The 19,004-nt window shown below is 55.0% G+C and overlaps 2 protein-coding genes across 2 annotated transcripts; both read left to right on the forward strand.

Annotated features, from left to right (window-relative positions):
• Positions 1-1,137: 1,137 nt before the first annotated feature.
• Positions 1,138-18,933, forward strand: PRKACA (protein kinase cAMP-activated catalytic subunit alpha). Its single transcript, XM_070373530.1, is given in 11 exon segments — positions 1,138-1,419; positions 9,150-9,211; positions 9,660-9,788; positions 12,043-12,141; positions 13,143-13,225; positions 14,244-14,370; positions 14,463-14,558; positions 14,659-14,686; positions 14,689-14,780; positions 16,818-16,982; positions 17,552-18,933. Coding segments are annotated over 11 exon segments (1,053 nt in total). The 5' UTR covers positions 1,138-1,373; the 3' UTR covers positions 17,678-18,933.
• Positions 1,433-9,139, forward strand: SMIM46 (small integral membrane protein 46). The gene has a single exon (XM_070373531.1). It carries the CDS (start codon positions 6,537-6,539, stop codon positions 6,687-6,689), a length of 153 nt encoding a protein of 50 aa, XP_070229632.1. The 5' UTR covers positions 1,433-6,536; the 3' UTR covers positions 6,690-9,139.
• Positions 18,934-19,004: the final 71 nt, after the last annotated feature.

A 19,004-nucleotide genomic window follows, 5' to 3' on the forward strand; every position in this document is an offset into this window, starting at 1 on the left:
AAGGGGACCCTGAAGGAAGAGGGGCTTTCCAGGTGGTAAAGGATCTGCCTACCTCTGGAGGACACACAAAAGACGCAGGTTCAATCCCTGGGTTGGGAAGATTCCCCTGGCAGAGGAAATGGCAACCCACTCCAGTATTCTTACCTGGATAATCCCATGAACAGAGGAGCCTGGTGGGCTACATTCCATGGGGTCACAAAGTTGGACACGACTAATCATGCACACACGCACGCTGAAGGAAGGGGCATCTTGCTACTCTGTTCCAGGAGATGAGGTTCCTTTTGCATTGCCCAGAGGGAATCCTCAACCTGGCTGTGCCCCAGATTGCTCATCTGTAAAATGGGAGTGATGATAATAGTACCCACTTGAAAAGAGTGTGGTGCAAAGTAATGTATTTAACAAGTGCCAGCTCTTACTGGTATGAGGCCAGGGTAGGCACCCAGCAAAGAGGTGTCTACTGAGTGCCCCACTCCCAGAGCCCAGCATCCTCCTGAAGCTCCTCTAGCAGGGTCCCATCCTGGACCCGACCCTGGTGCTGCTATCCTGCGCCAGGCCTTATGAATGACGACGGCCGGCGGCCCGGCGACCTATGACCCGCGGCGCCTGCCGCGCCCCTCCCCCGCTTGGCAGGTGGACAGCGGCTGCGCCGGGGTTGGGGTTGGGGGGGGGGGCCGAGGCGCCAACCTTGGCTGGCCCGCAGCCGCTGCCGCACTGAACGGGGGCGGGGGACTGCGGCGCGCACGGGGCCGGGCGAACGCCTGCCTGGACCGCCTCCTGGGCCTCAGAGCGCTGCGCGGCCGCCAGCCAGCGTCCGCCGGCGCGCCGGGGCAGCAGACTGCGCCTCCGCCCCGCCCTCTCACCCAGGGATTGACACTGAACGTTCTGCCGGGGCTTGCGGGACAGCGCGCCTCCACGAATTGGCAGCCTCGCTGGGCGGACCCCGGGCCCTGTCGGAAGCCTCCACCAATCAGACGTGTTGGCCCGCCCGGTTAGGGTCCCGCAAGCGCTCGAGTGGCCAAGCGTCCTAGGAGCGCGTCATGAGGCCGAGAGCCTATGGCAGCGCGGGAGGGTCGCGAAGGGCCAATGAATGGCAGCGTAGCGCCGTCAGTCAGGGCGGCCTAGGCCAATGAGCTGCGAGCTGCGGGGGCGTCACGGACAGCAGCAGCGGACTTGGGCTGAGGTTCCCGGGCGGGAGGGCGCGGAGAGACGCGGGAAGCAGGGGCTGGGCGGGGGTCGCGGCGCCTCAACCAGCGCAGCCAACCCGAGGGGCCGCCGCTGCCGCCGCCCAGCGTGCTCTGGGGCCGCGGGCCGCCTCCAGCACCCGCCGCGCCGCAGCTCCGGGACCGGCCCCGGCCGCCGCCGCCGCCGCCGCGATGGGCAACGCCGCCGCCGCCAAGAAGGGCAGCGAGCAAGAAAGCGGTGAGTGCCCGGGCCGTGACCCCGATCCCGGCCTCGCGCTGCCAGCCTCCTCCCTGTCCATCACTGCTTGGCCCCTCCCCCCACGCCCCCCCATTTCTCTCTGCTTACCCCCAGGCGCCCCTTCCCCGTGCCTGTCCAAGGTTGGGGCCCAGGGCCCGCAGAAAACCTCGTAGGAACCCCGTTGCCAAAGACCTCCCCTTCACTGCAAAGACTGTGCTCCCCCCTCAGCTGTCACTGCCACCCCATGGCACGTATGACCGCTGGGCCCCCACATGGGGCCCTATCACCACCCAACTCCCTACTTTCCTGGTCCCTCTCCGCAGATTCTAATCCCCCACTTCCTCACTCACCTCTTCCACAGATGAGACCCACTGCCGAACCCCGACCCAGGCTTCTGCCGGCCTGGGAGTGCTCTGGGGTCTGCCTCCACCCGACAGGGACCTTGGCCACTTGGTGACCACACCCCTCCCCCCTCCAGCCCCCGCCATCTTTCTCCTGCCCTTCCCCTCTTCACCTTATCACAGCCCCCCTTCAAACCCACCCTTGAGCATTTCCCAGAGCCACCTCCAGCATTGTTTTTCCCTTCTGTGTCACTTGGCATGGGGGACAGGATCTTTCTGGGTCCCTCTGCCCCTCTCTCATCCTGTCAGTCACTGCTTCTCTGCTTGTGCTTCCTTCTCCAAGCAAGCGTCTGTCCCCGGCTGGGGTCTCACACTGTTTGTGAACCTAGAGAACTGCTTCTGTGCTTGCAAAGCCAGGTTTGAGCCAATCGTGCTGGAATTCCATGCGTCCTCTTCCTTGGCTTTGGGGGTGAGGGGTTTCAGCAGAGAGCCCCTTCCCATCTCCTGCTGTGCAGTGAGCTCTAGGCTCTTTGGCGGGCCCCTCAATAAATGGTTGTGTCACAACTGAGGCTTGATCATTCACCCAGTCCCTCAGGCTTCTTTACCTGCTTGGGATGAAAAGTGGGGGATTAAGAGTGAGTTTACCAGGGCTCATTCAGCTAGAGCTGGGATGGTGAGAAAGAGGACTCAAGGGATGACAGTTGGGAAGAGTAGTGGGTGACATCTAATGACTTGCTTTGCCAAGAGACAGATTGTGATCATCCCCAGGGTTCACCCAGAGGGGGCCCTGTTTCCACCCTCAGCCCCCAAATCATATTGGCCTTTTCCAGCCAGCCAGGGAAAGAGATTCTGTATCTGGAAATGCCTTCAGAAATGGTCTTGAGTTCCTTCCTCAAGTCATCTGGCTCTCAAATTGTCATCACTCCAGCCCTAAAGTTGGGCCTCAACTAGGATCCCCTTCCAGTTACCCAGAAATAGAGTTGAAAAGGAATGGCCACATCCAAATATGCCTTTCCCAGTTATTTGTCTCAGATCCCAGTGTCTGAGTTCCCTGAATGCTCCCTCCCAGAAAGACCCAAGCATGGAAGCCAGGGAACTTTATTTCCACCCAGATTCAAATAGCAGAACTTATAGCTGCTGAGCAGCCATGGAGAAGCCTGACATGTCACCGATGGGCGGGGGACAGGGAGGCAAGTGCCTGTAGCTGAGCGCTTGATGACAGAGGAGCAGGTGGGTAGTGACCAAAAATGGTCTGGGCATGAGCTTGGAGGGGACTAGACAGAGGGGGAGGGGCCGGGCCCCCAGCAGGTGAGGCCAGCCCGGAGGTGGAAGGTAGAGGCAGGCAGTTGTATATTTCAGTGACTCAGTTGAAAGTTGGGGAGATGACATAGTCCTGGAAAACTTTCAAGGCGTATCAAACACATGCAGTGGAGAGAGGTGGGGTGGCAAAGCCACACAGGGAAAAGGATTCCCAAGAAAAAGATCAGAAGCTCCGGAAGGAACCGGTAATTCAGAGTACAGGCTGGACACCCAGGAAGGGACTATCAGGATAAAATAGAGCCACTATTTACTGGGCAGCTAGGATGTGCCAGGCTAAATGGTCTCCATAGATCTATCTGCTCGAGTGATTTTTCATAACAGGCTGTTACCTGAATTTTACAAATGAGCTCTCTGAGTTTGACATAGATGATGCCACAGAAGCAGGATTCACATCCATTTCCATCTACCAGCCAAATTCCTGGACCCCAGAATTTCCCAACTCAAACATTTCCAAGCTGCCCCCTGATTTTTCACTATATTCACTTCTATTTTGTTAACTGAAATAAAAATTTTGACTCACTTTTGTTCAGATGTAAGTTTCGATCCGTCCTGAGAAATATAAATGAAATCATGGGATTGCTATACCAGTTATATTCTCTCTGGTACACCTTAAAATACAATGTAACTAGAAAGGCAAAATATCCTTAACATCAGTTCGTCCCCAGCCAGTGGGACCTGGTCACACTTTGGGAAACACCCTAAGCTGTACTTCCTTCCAGCGATTTGCAGGGGCTCTTGGAGAAGAAGAGGATGAGGAAAGAAGCCCCTCTTTGCTTCAAAGCTCTGATTGTGAGAGGTTGGAGTTAGACAAAATTTGCCCTCTCCCACAACTAGGATGGGGTGGGAGTGGGGATAAGTAGCCAGGCCAGCCTTCAGGGGGCACCTGACTTTTATCTGCCAGACATCAGCTCAACTAGAGTAAGGAACGTGCCAAACCTTAGTAGGCACCATTTGGCATCCTGCAGCCCCCTGTGCTGCTGTCTCCATGCTGGGGCAGGACAGCCTTGGCCTCCTCTCAAGAAAGCAGGGATTCAGAACCAGCCCGGGAATGGGGTGGGGGAAAGTGTTAGTCACTCATGTCAGACTCTTTGCCACCCCATGGACTGTAGCCCGCCAGGTTCCTCTGTCCATGGGATTCTCCAGGCAAGAATACCGGAGTGGGTAGCCATTCCCTTCTCCAGGGGATCTTCCCGACCCAGGGATCAAACCCGGGTCTCCTGCATTGCAGGCAGATTCTTCATCGTCTGTGCCACCAAGGAAGGGGGAAATCTGTACCCAAAGATGCCAAAGCCACTGGTGGTAGCCTGGGTAAGATGCTAAGAGGGCAGAGGAAAAACAAGATCAAGCTCAGGGCTCTGAACAAGCTAGAGGAATTGAGAGAGGGCAGTAGTCCCAAGAGGCCCTGGGGACGGGTGCCAACTGGGGCTCCAGCCTTGGCTGCCCTGCCCAAAAAGGTACCCCTAAGAGCTAGTCCATGGAAGAAGGTACAGGACTGGTAAAAGGAAGCCCTCCAGACCTCCCCCAACCCCTACCCCAGCTCCCAGAGACCAGAAGATTCACGTGCTGAGAATGAGAATTGCCCCCAAGAGGTCCATAGATGGGAAGACGTGTGGCCCTCGTAACATACTACAGAAGCCTGAGAGGGCCAAACACCGTTTGTGTGTTGGCAGTTGTACAGGTGCCCAAGAGGGTCCTGCCAAGACACGTTTCCTTTACGTCCACCTGGGCTTAAAGAAGCTTGAGGGTCCTCTCTGCCCCTCCCCTGCACCCGCTGGCTCCCAGGTTGGGTTTCTCTTCCTGCCACCACCCCACTACTCCCTGGCTCCCCCTATAGGCAGGGTTCTGGTGATGAGCAGCTAAGCTGGTGCAGCAGGTCTCATGAGCCTTCCCAGCCACCGTAGTCCCGGTGCTTTGAGAGGAAGACTGAGTGATGGCTTCCAACCCTAACGATGGTGAGGCTGAGCCCTGTTGCTATAGCAACTTCCCAGGCACTCTCTGACCCTCAAATCAAGGAGGGATTACAGTAGAGTTTAGGGAGCAAGTGGAGAGGAAAAGGCTGTGGACCCCTGACTGGCCCTGGAAACCCTTCCAAACAACCCTGAGTGGAGATCGGTGGTTTAGTTCAGACAAGGGGGTGGGGGGTGGGGTGAATGATCTACCCAGAGTGGGGATCTGACCCAGACCAGGCCGTGGGTTAGACCAGCTCAGTGATGGGGTTCAGCTCAGAGTAGGGGTTGGTCCAGCTCAGTGATGGAGTCCAGGTGGTACTAGGCAGTGGTCCAGTCCAGTGTTGAGGTCCAACTCAGACAAGGGGGTGGCCTAGCCTACGGCTTGGCTTTCCTGCCGCAGACTTTCCAAGACGAGCAGGTTTCAAGGAACAGAGGGTCCTGAGATTTTTTTTTGGAGGGGGGAGAAGATCTGAGGCTGGGATCCTGCCTCCTGCTGGGGCCCTGGCTTTTTGAGGGCTGTTTTCCCTGTGAGCCCAAACGGAATCCAGACCAGGATGGAAGCTGGTACCCCTCCTGTGGGAAACAGGAGCAGGCCAGGCCTACAGTCTCCAAAGACAGCAGCTAGCTGGGTTTCCCTTCTCTGGCACTTCCTGTTGTCAGCAGGGGCCGAGGTTGCCGGGCACTCCCGGGAATAAGTAGCTGCCACTGACCCTGCACTTCTTTTGGGGATCTGGAAAGAAGGAGGAAGATAGTCAAAGCTGCCTCCCCCTCCCCCACCCCTGGGTTTAGCGTTTCGTTTCCGGTTTGGACTTTCTGGGCTGAGAGCAGAGCCAAGCACAGGGCAAGGTTTGACAGAGGCCAAGGACATCCCGGGATGCCATGCCCCTCTCCGCCCCTGCACAGGAGCAGGGCTGAGTTAGTGTTACCCATTTCTCTCTCAAAGTAGCCAAATTTGAGGGCTCTAGCTTCAAAGAGCACTTGCGGGAGGAGATAGGGTGTTTGTAACTGCCCCCCCCCCCACCTCCGCCTTTCTCTCCAGCTGCTCTTTCAGCTAATTAATGGAGTTCTGGGGCCTCCTTGACCCCCAGGGAGGCCCCGGCTGCTGCCTGGGCCTGAGCCTTAACTCCTTCCGCTCCCCAGTGGGCACTGCCCTGGGCACATTGGATGCCATCCTCTGGGCAGTCTAGCACCCACTGAGAAAGGCAGGGCCTGGCAGCAGGGAGCAGTGAAGTCCTTGGAACAGGAAGTTAGCTTTAGCACCCCGCCCCCCAGGGCAGGCAGGCTAGCCAGGAGGGACACCCTCAGGAGACTCTTCCCACCACCTGCTGCCAAGGAGGGCCTTTACCAACCTTGGCCAGCTGGGAGCAGGTACCTTTAAACGCTTCCCTAGCAACCAGCTCCTCCTCCCCTGTCCACCCCCACCCCCAGGCCCTCCCAAGGAACTCAGCTCAGAGACTCTGCTGTATTCCTGGTTTCCCTGTTCCTGGGAGAGTCAGGGCGGCCTGGGATGGATCCGGGGTCAGGCAGAGGCTGGGATGGGGACTCAGAGACCACCTTCCAGCTGTGGCTGCAGCTGCTTCTCTGGGGCCATCTGATTGTCCGCCTCCTGGGCTACCTGCGCCATACCCTCTGGGCACCTAAGCCGCAACCAGCACCTTGAGCCTCCCTGGCCACGGGCAGACGGGCCCCCGATCACCCCATCCCACTCCACTCCCCGCCCTTGTACCCTCTGCTGGAAGAGGCAGGAAGCAGAGGTGAGTATGGGGACTCCTGGCTGGGTTTTCCCCCCATCATTATTCCTCTTTATCTGCCCTCTCTTCCTGCCACTGCCACACCCTGTCCCTCACCCCCAAATCTGGCAAGCTGATGAGAGCGCACATAGCCTGGTCCCTCCCGCACTTTGGAAAGGTTGGAGCAAGGCTGTGTCAGGATCAAGGTGTCCTTGTGGAGCCTCTTAGTGGGGTACCAACAGACAGAGACGCTGACCCACCACGTTGGGAAAAAACAGGATGTGGCATTTCTCAGGGATAACTGAGAGGAAAAGAAGAAGCAGGACCTGCTTTTCTCCTGGAGTCCTCTCAAATGCACTCCTCTCTGCCTTCTTGGGTGGATGACGGTAGAGTCCCAAGAGGGTACTTCACCCCCCTGCCCCCCTGCCCACCTTCATCCAGCATTCAGCGTGTACGTTTGGAGGTTTCCAAGGAAGGTGTCGTATGTCAAGAAAGATTCCGCTAGTGAAACCCTTGCAAGCCGTGCAGCCCCCAGGCTCGGAGAGTTCTCAGACAAGTTGGTGGCTCAGCCAGGCATACCAAGCGAGGACCCTCGGCCATTCCTGACTGCTCCCTCTCTGCCCAGTCATTCTTCATAGGGCTTTCCTAGCCAACTATCTGTCCTCCATCTGCCACTCTTGTGGCCCCCCACAGAAGGCTCTTCTCTTGGAACACTGAGGGAGAGTCTTAGGATTGATGGGGGGAGGGGTGTGGCTACCCACAAGGCTGTGGGCATTCCTGGCACTGCCTACGGGTGAGATAGGCAAATAACAGGCAAAGCCAAAGTACAAGTGTGCAGGACCCTCTCAGGGTGGCAACCGTCCCAGGGACATCAGGGTTGAGGATAGCTCTGTCCGTGGGCCACCCTGGTGCCCTGGGACCCGTCAGAAACAAAGCACTTAATCTCGTGGGTGTGAGGGACTGTCTGGAAAGTGGTCAGAGGCCAGTCTTCTCATCTGTCCAATAAGAGTAATAGCAGCTCTGAGCCATCAGTGTAGGAGTTAAGCGTGGAAAGCATTGAGTGTGTCACAGAGCTGACACACAGAGAGGGTCCCGAACAGCAGCACGGCTGGCCCCAGGTGGGCCGTTGCAAGGACAGGTCCATACTGCTAGAGTCCATCAGGCCATGCATTCAAGATCTGAGCATTCAGTGCTCTACCTGTATTTTATACCTCTATTTTAAAATACACTGGAACCTCCCTGAAGACTCCACGCTTCCACTGCAGGTAGGGGGCGCGGGTCCCATCCTTCATCAGGGAAGTTCTGCCTGCCATGCCATGAGGCCCCAAAAACTTAAAAAATACTTCACAGCAAGATTAATAGCTGACATTTACATAGCACTTACACCCTGTGCCAGCCACCATCCAAACCCCCTTTGCCAAGATTAACTCCTTTAGTCCCTACAACTACCCTACTGGGTCATTACGATTATTATCCCCAGTTTACGGATAAGGAAAACTGAGGCCCAGAGGTCAGTCACACAGCTCCTTAGGGACCAGGTCAGGAGCTGAACTTGATCTTATCCCAGAGTCCTGGCCCCTACCTACTTTGCCGGGGTGCTGCTCCACACTGGTGGGAATGCCTGTTTTCAGGCTTCAGTTCAGGGGGGTGGTGAATGAGAAGAACAGATAAAAGGAATGTGGGGGGCAAGTGCACCAGAGGAGAGAGTGGACACAAAGTAGCAAGCCCAGGGTCCACAGGGAATCTTCAATGCTAGCTGGATGGTAGCGTTCACCTGGGGCTGCTGAGGGGCCTGTAGGGGGCAGGCATCAGGCGAGGCTTTCTCTGAAGCGGCTCAGGAGCCAGGGGCCCTCCATTGGCAAAGGCGGGAATGGAGCCAGCTGGGGGCCAAGGCAACAGCTGAACCCCCCAAGGGCGCCTGCTACCCGAGCCCCAGAGGCCTCCACCCGGGCCGGCCTCCCCAGAGAAGGGACCAGAGGAGCCGCCAAATCCAGAGGCTATAAATACCTCAGCTGGCGTCGTCCCTGGCCCTGGAATGTCGGTCAAAACTGGGGCGAGTGGGGGTGGGCTGGCCCGGGCACTGTTCTCTGTCCCCCCACCAAGAGTAACCCCCCAAGTCGCCCTGTCCCCCATTGTAGACAGAGTTGAGACTGGACCCCAGCTGTCTGTAGTAAAGAGGCCCCATACCCCAGCCCAGATCAGGCCCCGCCACCCACCCAGGATTACCCTCAGACTCAGCCAGGACACCCAAAGGCACAGGGAGAAGGTCAGGCTCTAGGTTAAGGCGACTGCACCCCACTTAGCACAAATCAGCATCTCCCCAGGAATAGCCTGGGCCCATGCCAGCAACATGGGGTCTTCACCTCACTGTCTTCCTCTCTTTGTTTCAGTGAAAGAGTTCTTAGCCAAAGCCAAAGAAGATTTTCTTAAAAAATGGGAAAATCCTGCTCAGGTAAGCCCCCTGGGTACAGAGTCCGGGGAGGTGTGACTGACGGCCCCCTCACCCCCAACCACATCCAGGTGACATGGCTAGGATTTTGGGGCCCTGTAGAGGCACCTCACCTGCCCTCATTAACCCCATCGATGCTCATGGGGGCACCGGATCACACATTGCCAGGCTCCTCCACCCCACCACCCCCTTCCAACGGGTGGCCCCTGCCCCCCCAGGCAGCTGCCAGCAGCTCCTGGGCCCCTGGCCAGGGCTGGATCCGGACCCTGCCACCAGCCTTAAGGAATGTGCCCTCTGCCATCTTGTTTTTCCGCCCCCGTCCTTACCGGCTTTGCTCCACCCGGTGCCCATGGCCCCCTCTGCTGGTGGCAGAGGGGACGCTCCAAACTTGGGCCGCGCAAGCTGCAGGGCTTGGGGTGGTCCCTGACCCTCCAGAGCCCTCTGCCTGCAGAACACAGCCCACTTGGATCAGTTTGAACGAATCAAGACCCTGGGTACGGGCTCCTTCGGGCGGGTGATGCTGGTGAAGCACATGGAGACCGGGAACCACTACGCCATGAAGATCCTCGACAAACAGAAGGTGAGTCTGGCCCTGCGACACGGCCCGGGTCCCGGCTACCAGGGCTCTGCCTGGGCAGTGGTCATCGCCTGGAGCACCTCCATAACGTGCCAGACCTGGGGGCAGGAAGGGTACCATGCTGCCTTCAGAAAGCTTCCCCTCCCGGGGAGCCACCAGTGTCAATCCCAGCATGGATGCGGCATCAGACACCTAGCCTGTCTCGAGAAAGCCAAGCATTTTCCAGCATGAGGGGAGTGATGTCTACACAGACCTCCTTTCTGTAAATATTTTTGCCAGACAAAATGCTCTACTGCAGCACTGTCCAGGAAATATATCACAAATGGTTGTACATTTTCTAGACTCCTCGTTTTATTTTTATTTATTTGCCCAAGTGGCTTGTGGGATTTTAGTTCCCTGACCAGGGATCGAACCCAGACCCTCAGCCATAAGAGCATGGAGTCTTAACCACTGGACCACTAGGGAATTCCCTAGAACCCTCATTTTAAGAGCTTTAAAAAAATACAAGTGGAATTCATTTTAACAATGTGTTGTAATTAAGTCAGTATATCTCCAATATTATCATTTCAACATATGTATCCAGTGTATAAATATCATTAATGAGACACTTTACATTCTTTTTTTCCATACTAAGTCTTAGAAATCCAGAGTGTACTTTACACTTAGAACACATCTTCGTTTGGAGGTTCATTTTCACTAGAAAGAAAAGAAAAAGACAAGTTGAAAAAGCAGGTTCACATAGCCCAAGTTGTTCCAAGCAGGCTTGAAAGTTGCCCAGTAACTGCACTGAGTATCAGTTTTTAAATTTTCATTTTACATACTTTGACTTTTATTGTTTAAAACATCTTTTTTGGGCTCTGCTGAGTCTCTGTGGCTGCTCAGGCTTTTCTCTGGTTGTCGCAAGCGGGGGCTACTCCAGTTGTGGTGCACAGGCTTCTCATTGCGGGGGCTTCTCTCGTTGTGGAGCACAGGCTCAGTAGTTGTGGCACGTGAGCTTAGTTGCTCTGAGGCAGGTGAGATCTTCCCGGATCGGGGATCAAACCTACATCTCCGACATTGGCAGGCATATTCTTTACCACTGAGCCACCAGGGAAGCCCCAAGATACTTTGCATTTTAAACTCCATCTGTCAGTCAACCAGCCAGGTTTCAAGTACTCAGCAGTCATACGTGGCTAGTGTGGACTGTCCTGGACAGTGCAGGTATAGACCCAGAGGATGTCTTGAACAAAGCAGAAGAAGCCCCATTGCAGTGGGGCTCAGAGCTGACCGAGGGGCCAGATTGCGTGCGTGTGACAAGCTGGTCTGAGGTTGACTAGCTGCATGTGACCTTGGGCACCACACTTCCCTTCTCTGCATCTGGACTTCCAGACATGCATGTTCCCAGTGCATCCTCCTCAGGATTCCTGTCAGTGTGTGAGGCGGCTGCTGGGGATGGCTGAGGGCGGAGGAGGAATTAGCCCTGGGTTCAGGTGGATTGTGGGGAGGGGTGCGCTCTAGTTGCAAGGAAGGTATTTCTAAACCCCCCACCCCTTGGGTGCCCCTTCTGCTTGTATGTTCTGTTTCAGCTCAGCTGCCCCTTCCTCCAAGAAGCCTTCTCTGACTCCTCAGACTTCACCGGGTGCCTTATCTGGGCATCCACAGGCCCCCAGCTTCCCCCACCACGGCTCTGACCCCTGTGGCCTGGTGACTCATGTGTTCTTGCCCTGAATTGCATGACTGCATGCCATGTGGGGACAGGCACCTGGCCCAGGGCTTGACAGTCCCCAGGCACTAAAACAGCGTGTGTGTGTGTGTGTGTGTGTGTGTTTTAGGTCAAAGCTTATTTATTTATTTATGACTGCACTGGGTCTTTGTTGTGCAGTGCACACAGGCTTTCTCCAGTTGCGGCGAGTGGGAGTTCTCTCTAGTTGCTATGTGGTGTACGGGTTTCTCATTGCCATGGCTTCTCTTGTTGCGGAGCATGGGCTCTAGGGCATGTGAGCTTCAGTAGTTGGGACTCACAGGCTCACTTGTTGTGATGCATGGGTTTAGCTGCCCCATGGCATGTGGCATTGTCCCAGACCAGGGATCAAACCTGTGTCCCCTGCATTGGCAGGCGGATTCTTCACCACTTGAGCACCAGGGAAGTCCCCACTCATACAATTCTAGATGAAGGACCTGGCCCGGCCCTGGCACCTCTCCTTTTTTTTTGGGTGGTCAGGAGGGAAAGGACTCGCTCACACCCCGTCTTCTCCACTCTCCCCTCCCACTCCTGCAGGTGGTGAAGCTGAAACAGATTGAGCACACCCTGAATGAGAAGCGCATCCTGCAGGCGGTCAACTTTCCGTTCCTTGTCAAACTCGAGTTCTCCTTCAAGGTGGGGTTCCAGTGGCGGCAGACCGGGGCCGCTGCCAGGCAGTGCAGCCTCTGGGTTCCCAGAGCCGGAGCCAGGCTGATCACCACCAGTGGCTGTCCTCTGATGGGGCGGGGGCGTGAAAATCAGCCTGGGGCTCTGATAGCCCCAAGTTCAACTGGGCCTGCCAGCCTCTAGCTTGATAACCTGGGGCTAGTCCCTCAGTCTGGATAACGTCCCTCAAAATCATCACTCCGTTTATAGCAAGAACCTGACACATGGCCACAAGCCATGCCACTCAGCCTGGGTTCCAGTGCCAGCCCTGTTCTTCCTGGCCGTGTGACCCTGGCCAGGGACTTTACTCCCCTGAGCCTTGGTTTCTTCATCTGTATAATGGGTATCGTGGCAGTCCCCACCTGGGGCTGCCATAACAATTCAAAGCACAGCATGAGCGCCCTGTGTGAGCTGTTTTGGGCATCATCCTAAGCCTTGACTGCGAGAGCTGGGAAAGGCCACTCAGGGTCTGTGACCCCTGCAGTCACAAGGGCCCTGCACTTAGTTGAAGCCTCTGCTGCCACCTTCTTGAAATTTGTAATCATGTTTTTTAACAAGGGGCCTCACACTTTTATTTGGGGGGCCCCACAAATTCTGTAGCCCATCCTGGTCCCAGTTGACAGATGATAAAACCGTGGCCCCAAGAGCCTTGCTCAGGACAGTCACAGACATGAGCCACCATGGAGTTCTGACTGCAGCCCCGACGCCGGCCAGTTCCCTCATGTACCCCTAACCAGCCCTCACTTTGGGCCCCCGTGAGCAGGATGACGGCTGCCCCTAGTTTCTCTCAGGCAGAAGGAAATGAGACAGGTAACTGGTGAGCACAGCGCCTGGCACGTGGGACGCGCTCCGCTTGGGAGCCAGGATGGTGGTTGTCACTTTCTGAACACCTGCCGGGCCAGGGCACTAGGCCTGCAGATGGGGCCCGGAGCTTGGGGAGCAGAGCCCTGATCACTTGCTGCTTCCCGCAGGACAACTCAAATTTATACATGGTCATGGAGTACGTGCCCGGTGGGGAGATGTTCTCACACCTGCGACGGATCGGGAGGTTCAGGTGAGCCCGACGCCCCACCCCACCACCTTGGGGCTGTCCATGGGCATCATCCTTGGAAGTGGTCTCTCGGGGTTCCGGTGGGTTCTCGTTCCCCCTGAGCTGAGGAATCTGAATCTACAGTATCTCAACTACCATGAAACAAAACAAACACAGTGACTTAGGTGTCACCCCGTGAGTGGGTGATGTTATGTCCTTTAAATTTATGCTCTCGTTTTATTTTACTTATTTATTTAGCAATACATTTTATGTACAATAAAATGCACAGGTTTTCAAAACCCGGTTCCATGAGTTTTGACAGCTGCACATATGTGTGTAGCCATCATCCTGGAAAATTCCCTCGAATTCCTTTCTAGGCAAATCACCGGCCCAACAAAGGCAAACGTCGTTTCTGGCTTTCAAACACCATAAGTGCGTTTGGTCTGGGTCTGGACTTGATATAAATGGACTCACACCGTTCATATTGTTTTGTCCCTTTCTTCTCTTGCTTCACATAATCATTTTGAGACCCAGCCACATTGTTGGGTATATTCCTCATTTGTCCTGGTGGTGGTGTTGGGTCCGATCCCATTGTATGAATCTGTTGCAACCTGTGATTCCATTCCTCTGCTGATGGACACATGGGCTGTCTCCAGTCTGGGGCTGTAGATGAAGAAGGTTGCTCTGTGGGTGCTTTTTTTTTTTTAATCACAAAATAAGGCTTTTCATTATTTAGCTTCTTAGAGTACTCACACAAGAGAAACTGACAAATCCACCTCCTTGTTGTTTAGTCGCTTCGGTCGTGTCTGACTCTTTGCAACCCCATGGACTGTAGCCCTGCCAGGCTCCTCTGTCCATAGGATTTCCCAGGCAAGAATATTGGAGTGTGTTGTCATTCCCCTTCTCCATCTGCTGATGCATCATGATCACCTAGGCTGGAGGCAGCTCCACAGGCCCACCTGCTGGACTGCTCTAGGGTGGGCAGGTGCCGCGGGTATGGCCACTCCCACTAACCCATCCCCTCCTCTGTTATCTCCATCAGTGAGCCCCACGCACGCTTCTACGCCGCCCAGATTGTCCTGACCTTTGAGTACCTGCACTCGCTTGATCTCATCTACCGGGACCTGAAGCCAGAGAACCTCCTCATCGACCAGCAGGGCTACATTCAGGTGCCCACTGGGCCGGGCGAGGGGGCAGCCCCAGACGGCCCCGGCCTGAACCCTCCCGCCCTCCCAGCCAACCGCCCGTCCTGTGCCCGCAGGTGACAGACTTTGGTTTCGCCAAGCGTGTGAAAGGCCGCACCTGGACCTTGTGTGGGACCCCCGAGTACTTGGCCCCCGAGATCATCCTGAGTAAAGTAGGCACCTCCCAAGCCCTCCCACCACCCGGAGGCCTGTTCCGCCCGCACCCCTCCTAACCCTCCTCCTCACACCTGCACCTCACCCTTCTCCCTCCAGGGCTACAACAAAGCTGTGGACTGGTGGGCCCTGGGGTCCTCATCTACGAAATGGCCGCAGGCTACCCGCCCTTCTTTGCCGACCAGCCCATCCAGATCTACGAGAAGATTGTCTCTGGGAAGGTGAGGCCCGGATGTAGGGGGCTCAGCCCTAAGACCATCCTGCCCACTGTGGAGCCCTGCTCATCACTGTCAGAACAATCTCGGGAATTCCTTGATGGCCCAGCGGTTAGGACTCCGCACTTGCTTCCACTGCAGGGGGCTTGGGTTTGATCCCTGGGTTGGGGAACTAAGTCCCGCATACCTCAAGGGGCAACCAAAGAAAAACCAAAAAAACAATCTAGAAGTTGATGAAGTCAGGCCAGGTGGTGATACCAGACACACCCACCACACTGAGGCCACCACTTCACACAGCCTCACTCATCTCTGGACCTTCAGTGCCGAAACTCCACGGGTTTCCAAAACCCCAGGCTTCACTCAAACTCCTGCCCTGCCTGACATGAGGCTCATCTCACCTCTGTGTGACCCTCTTAGCCTGAGTTTCCATAAGTTTGACATCAGAAAAGCAAGGGTGTTTAGTTCCCAAGCACTACCCTAGAGCCCTACAGGGAGTCACCCAGGACATATAGCCCCACCTCGTTTCCCAAATGCAGACTTTCTAGGTTGGAGGATGTGGGTAAGGGGTGGCTGAACTGTTAGAGCCCTAGAGTGCATTAAGTACCTACTGCCCCGTGCACCCCCTGGGTCGTACAGCACTGTGAGGGAGAAGGAAGCTGAGGCCCAGAGATTGGACATGTCTGGTTCAGGATTACACAGCACCGTTGTCCCGAAAGAGGCTGGGAACCCCAAGTCTGCCTTCGGTTCACCCACCTCCCCTGGAGGACCAGCCATCCCTCCACCTGGCTCAGAAAGTGGTGGAAGTGGCTCCCAGCTCAGCCTCGGTGGGCAGACCTGGTTCTAAGTCCCAGCTCTGCCATCCATCAACTTTGAAACCTCAAGCCAATATCTGTGCTTCTCTGAGTCTCATCCATCTCAGAACTGGGGAATCAAGCCACTTGGCTCTCAGGGAGGTTTAAGAGAGTCACCAACTACAAAGTGGAGTCGTTAAAAAAGGGAAAGATGAGGTGTCTGCCACAAGGCAGAATAGAGGTTGCCAAGAAAATGGCCCAGAGTGGGGAGAAAAAAAGTCATAGAAGTTTCTGAGGGGGAGAGGAGAAGATGAGCTTGACTCCCTTCTTTGTAGCATTTTACAGTTCCCACGCACCCGCAGTGGGATTATCTCCCTCATGCAGCCTTGGGATATCTGCCCCGTGCCAGAGAGGCAGGCACAGGCCCAGAGAGGTTAAGGTGGTGGCCAAGGTCACACAGCATGTAAGAAGCAGAGCGGTGCTGAAGTCAGTTCTTGCAGCTGTAAATCCACTGACTACTTATATACAAGGCTGTAGCCTCAAAGCATTTGGGGGAAGTTTCTGGAAGAGTTACACTGAGCCTTAAAGAATGGAAGAGCCTTAGCTATGCAGAGAGAGAGAAATAGAAAAACAATTATTTCTCTCTGAAACATGAATATTTCTGAAGTACCCCAACCCCAGCAGAGCTGCCTTAAGAAGCTGTGGCTAAGGATGCATATTTTGGAGTCCATCAGACCCCACATATGGAACCAACCTGTCCTGCTCCTCAGTGTGACCTTAGGGAAGCTGTTTAACCCTGCCAAGCCTCAGTTTCCTCTTCTGTAAAATGGGAACCTCGGGAATTCCCTAGCAGTCCAGTAGGTAGTCTCTGCTTTCACTGCCAAGGATCCAGGTTCAGTCCCTGGTCAGGGAACTAAGATCCCACAAGCCTCACAGTGAGGCCAGAAAAATAAAAAATCAAATGGGAACATCATAACTCTTACCTTGCTGCAGCAGTTCTCAAAGTGGTCCCCTTTCCAGCAGCATCAGCATAGCCCAGGCACTGGCTAGAAATATAAGCTCTCAGGCCCTACCCAGATCTCCTGAATCAGAAACTCCAGTGGGCCCAACAAGCTGTTTTAAATGGGATTCCAATACACAATCCAGTTTGGGGTCTTCCACCCAATAAGACTGTTGGGTGAGGAAGGCAGTGTGCTGGGCTCCCCAAACTCCAGAGGATTTTCTCAGTCTTTCTGTGTTATCCACTCGCCAGGTGCGGTTTCCGTCCCACTTCAGCTCTGACTTGAAGGATCTGCTGCGCAACCTCCTACAAGTGGACCTCACCAAGCGCTTTGGGAACCTCAAGAATGGCGTCAATGATATCAAGAACCACAAGTGGTTTGCCACAACTGACTGGATTGCCATCTACCAGAGGAAGGTAGGGCACCCCCTTCCTTCCTCAGGTGCTCTGGGGGGTTGGGGAGAAGGGAGGAGTATTACCAATGGAGAGATGAACAGGGAAGGGGAATCTAAAAATAGCCTTCAGGCTCTGGGTGAATCTAGATGTGGCAACTTAGAGCAGTTGGGGTCTAGAAACAGAGTTGCAGAGTCATTTGGCCACTCTGTGACCTTGGGCAGGAGACTACTCTCTCTGGAAAGTATTAATAATTTGCCCATCAATGTGTTGGCTATCAAATTTTTTTTTTTTAATTTATTCATCTGCACTGGGCCTTTAGTTGCAGCATGTGAACTGTTAGTTGCAGCATGTGGGCTCTAGTTCCTCGACTAGGGATCAAACCTGGACCCCTTGCCTTGGGAGCACAGAGTTGTAGCCACGGGACCACTAGGGAAGTCTCTATAAGATTTTTAAGATGAGTCCACACTAATGCTAAGCTCAGGCCTGGGTCAAAGTAAGTTATGTTATGAATGTTAACCCATTCACATTTATTGTTGTAATGATGATTATGTTGACTGCTGAGGTCTGAGTGGTTCTTGACCCCTCTCCAGGTGGAAGCTCCCTTCATACCAAAGTTTAAAGGCCCTGGGGACACAAGTAACTTTGACGACTATGAGGAGGAAGAGATCCGAGTCTCTATCAATGAGAAGTGTGGCAAGGAGTTTTCTGAGTTCTAGGGGTGTGCCTGTGCCCCCATGGGTTTTCTTTCTTTCCTTTTTTTTTTTTGGTGGGGGGGTGGGAGGGTTGGATTGAACAGCCAGAGGGCCCCAGAGTTCCTTGCATCTAATTTAACCCGCCCAGCCCCACCCTCCACGGTAGGGGGAGCAGGAAGTCCAGGTATTTGGGTCAAAACACCAGCTGCTCCCCCTCACCCCCTTTGCCCTCCTGCCTCCCCACCCACTGCTTTTGCCTTCCTTCCACAGCCCCCCACCCCAGCCCACTTCTGCCTGTTTTAAATGAGTTTCTCAGTTCTTCCCTTCTTCAGGTCAGACCAGGTCTCCCTGGTTTCAGGGACAGGGTGTGGCAAGAGGGGCCCAAACTTAACTACAGCCACCCCTCCCCCTCCCCCCAAAAAAACCCGACAGGCACCACTCTGTAATGGCGAATGAATGAAAAGCCAGCCTTGCCTTCAGAATAATCCTGCCAGGGAAGGAGAGATTTTAGTGACATGTTCAGTGGGCCACTTGGTATAATTTTTTTTAAAAATACAATTTACAATCTTATTTAAGTTCCACCAATGCCGCCCTCCGTCCTTCCTCTCCCACCCTTTCCCATGCCCCTCCTCTTCAAATCTTTTTTTTTTTTTTAAACAAAAACTGGGAAGCAGACTGACTGTAAAGGAAGGAGCTGGGGTTCGAACCTCTCCCCCAAGCTGCTAATCTCTCCTGCCTCCTCCCCCCATCCCTTCCCCAGGATCCCCTGCCAAGCCTGGAAGGGTCTCAGCCCCTTTAGGAAGCCCCTACTCTGTTCTGCTCCCAACAGACCTGTCTTCACTCTTGGGCTTCGGGACCCAGACAAAGCAGCTGCCCCTCTCCCTGCCAAAGAGGAGTCGTCCCCTGAAAAGACAAGAGGGGAAGCCCCGAGCCGAGGGTCGTCCCTCCCAGTAACACTCTCCCCAAACTCCTTGATTTTATTCTCAGCTAGATTTTAATGTCCAGCTTCCTGTCAATTGGGAAGGCAATCACCGCAGAAGGAGGTAGAGCGCCCCCTCCCCCGGGTTCAAGGCCAGGGTTCCTGCGAGGGACTGCTTATTTTATTCACCCAGCAGCCTCCGCCCTCCACCCCCCATCTTGGGCGCTCCTCCTCTGCTTAGCTGTCAGCTGTCAATCACCGGTTCTCCCCCCCCACCACCACTGCCACCACCCATTTGTGGTTTTTTCTCTCTGAATAGAAAAGTCGGGAGTCACCCCATTCATCCCCACATTTGTTCCACTCATCATTTCTCCCCATCCTAGGAGGAGCTCTCAGGCCTGGGGTGGGACCCCGGGTGGGCGCGGGGGTGAT

The sequence above is a fragment of the Bos mutus genome, chromosome 7 (genome assembly GCF_027580195.1).
Source record: "Bos mutus isolate GX-2022 chromosome 7, NWIPB_WYAK_1.1, whole genome shotgun sequence".
Classification (NCBI taxonomy): domain Eukaryota; kingdom Metazoa; phylum Chordata; class Mammalia; order Artiodactyla; family Bovidae; genus Bos; species Bos mutus.